Genomic DNA, 2,031 nt, shown 5'->3' on the forward strand with positions numbered 1-2,031 from the left:
CTGGATTCCACACACGCCATTCCTGTAAGGACAACTTTCCCATCTAAAAGACAATGACCACCCACTAGGCAACGCAGCATTAGTATCCATCCAACTGTCTGAAGATGTTACAGGGAATGATTTCAATGAATTAATTGAAAAGTATCTAAAATACTGGCAAACCACAAGCTCAACATTAGGAAACAAAACACATTAAAACAGGGTTATTACCTAATATAGGCTCAACATGGCTCATCATGGAGTGTGCATCCCTTTGTTTTAATTTCTTAAAAAGTGCCTCGCTTTCTAAAATCGAAACTACATCTCTGTACCAGCTCCCATTAAATCCCACAAGATCCTATGTTATCAATGTATCTGTGAAACAGCACAGTTTTCCACAAAATGTCCTGTCATGTGTAGGTCGTGTATGCAGGGCTGTTGTGGCAGTCAGACCACCTGCATTCCCTGCTGCTGAGCAGTATCCTGGAGTTGCTGCATGACAGAGTCCTCCCCAGCTTGTGACAAACCTCCAGTGAGAACGTACAACATGTCCTCTTCAGGGCCGTCGGTGGGCTCCTCAGTCCTCTGCTCCTCCAGCAGCACCCCCCTCAGTTCTACCTGCAGCTCTGTGGGAGCCGCCCCCGGGGATTCTTCCTCTAGCTCCTGACCTTCAGTCTGGCCACCGTCCTCATCCTCGTCCCCTTGCCTGTTCTGTCTTTCCCTCATTAGCTGCTCTGTCAGTTCCACGCTCTCGTAGCGAATCAGCTGCAGCCGCAGGAAGCCGTCCTCGTGCTCCTTGTACCTGACAGCGTGATGAAAAGACCATCGGTGCTGCAACACACATCTCAAATTCAGCATTACTGGATTGATTGATTCTTCAGTGCGGGACTAACCTGAACCTGGGGTGTCCAGAGGGCCATTTGAATTGGTGCTTTTTGTGCAGATGAACAGTTAGGTTGTTGCCCCTGGTGAAGCACTGGTCGCACACGTGGCACTTGTAGCGAGCAACAAAACTCCCCTGATCACAAAAAAGGAAACATTAGAGAACTATTAAATAATCAAAACCCCCTCTCTGAGTGCAAATTAAGAATCATTTAGGAGACTGCCCCTCTCACCTCGTGTTCTCTTTTGTGGTGAATCTTCATGGTGCCGAGGGTCCGAGAGGTGAAATCGCAGCTGGGGACGTCGCAGTGGAACGCCGGATCGCTGCTGTGGGTATCCAGGTGTTTGCGCAAGTCGATCAAATTCTTACACCTGCAAATCCAAAATCAAGTGTGGGAGCATTAAGACAACAACAATGCGAGTGCGCGTTCGATAGATTAATCTTGTTTTGCGTTTTGTTTTGCGTTTAGCTTCAGAGGACGTGATACCTGTATTCGCAGTATTCACAACTGTATGGCTTCTCGTTACTGTGGCGGAACTTAATATGGTTGCGCAGCGAAGAGGGCGATGGACAAGTCATGTCACACAGTGGGCATTTGTAGTGGCTCACTGTACCAACAAGAAAAAGACAATCCAGTGACGAGATGAAATCATCTAATAATACTGCAGAGCTGTTTGTTGTCAACAGGATTGCCTCACTCACTTGGACACCAAAGTGTATCACATGGTCACTTGATCAAAAATAGACATCATAAAAACCTACTTTTATTCATGCTCGTGTCAAGCCAAGAAATCCTAGTGAAATAATTTATTTTAGAACGTGACACTGTTGCTATAACAACGAATATCTATCACAGAGATTTCTTTGCAATGCGAGTTGCACACAGGGATGTGGGCCTCCGGAGAGTTGAGGCTTACTGATGTTTGCAGATGGTTATTGGTACACCTGTGCAGAGGCTCAATCCTGTGTGTGTGTGTGTGGAGAGGTATGGATTTAAGGCAACACCAGTGGGGGGAAAAAAGAACAACAAACAAAACCTGCAAACCTGTGAAGGACAATTTTGGACCACATGTTCAACTGGATGAAACAGCTCGTATATCATATAAATTATGATACCAATCTATCAGTTCTGAAGTGTCATTTTGTATGATAAGATAAGATATACCTTT

General features: G+C 45.6%; 1 protein-coding gene across 2 annotated transcripts in view; it reads right to left on the minus strand.

The window, feature by feature from the left end:
* Positions 1–239: 239 nt before the first annotated feature.
* The window catches only part of hinfp (histone H4 transcription factor), a 5,216-nt gene continuing 3,424 nt past the window's right edge, over positions 240–2,031 (minus strand). For both annotated transcript variants that reach the window (XM_035667163.1, XM_035667162.1), the window contains exons 6-9: positions 1,350–1,470; positions 1,095–1,233; positions 873–997; positions 240–781 (exon numbers count right to left, since the gene is read on the minus strand). In XM_035667163.1, coding sequence (XP_035523056.1) covers positions 427–781; positions 873–997; positions 1,095–1,233; positions 1,350–1,470 — 740 coding nt within the window. In that variant the 3' untranslated portion in view covers positions 240–426. The remainder of the gene's footprint in view (positions 782–872; positions 998–1,094; positions 1,234–1,349; positions 1,471–2,031) is intronic.

Source organism: Morone saxatilis, unplaced genomic scaffold (genome assembly GCF_004916995.1).
Source record: "Morone saxatilis isolate NCDOM2014 unplaced genomic scaffold, NCSU_SB_2.0 Contig20, whole genome shotgun sequence".
Lineage (NCBI taxonomy): Eukaryota > Metazoa > Chordata > Actinopteri > Moronidae > Morone > Morone saxatilis.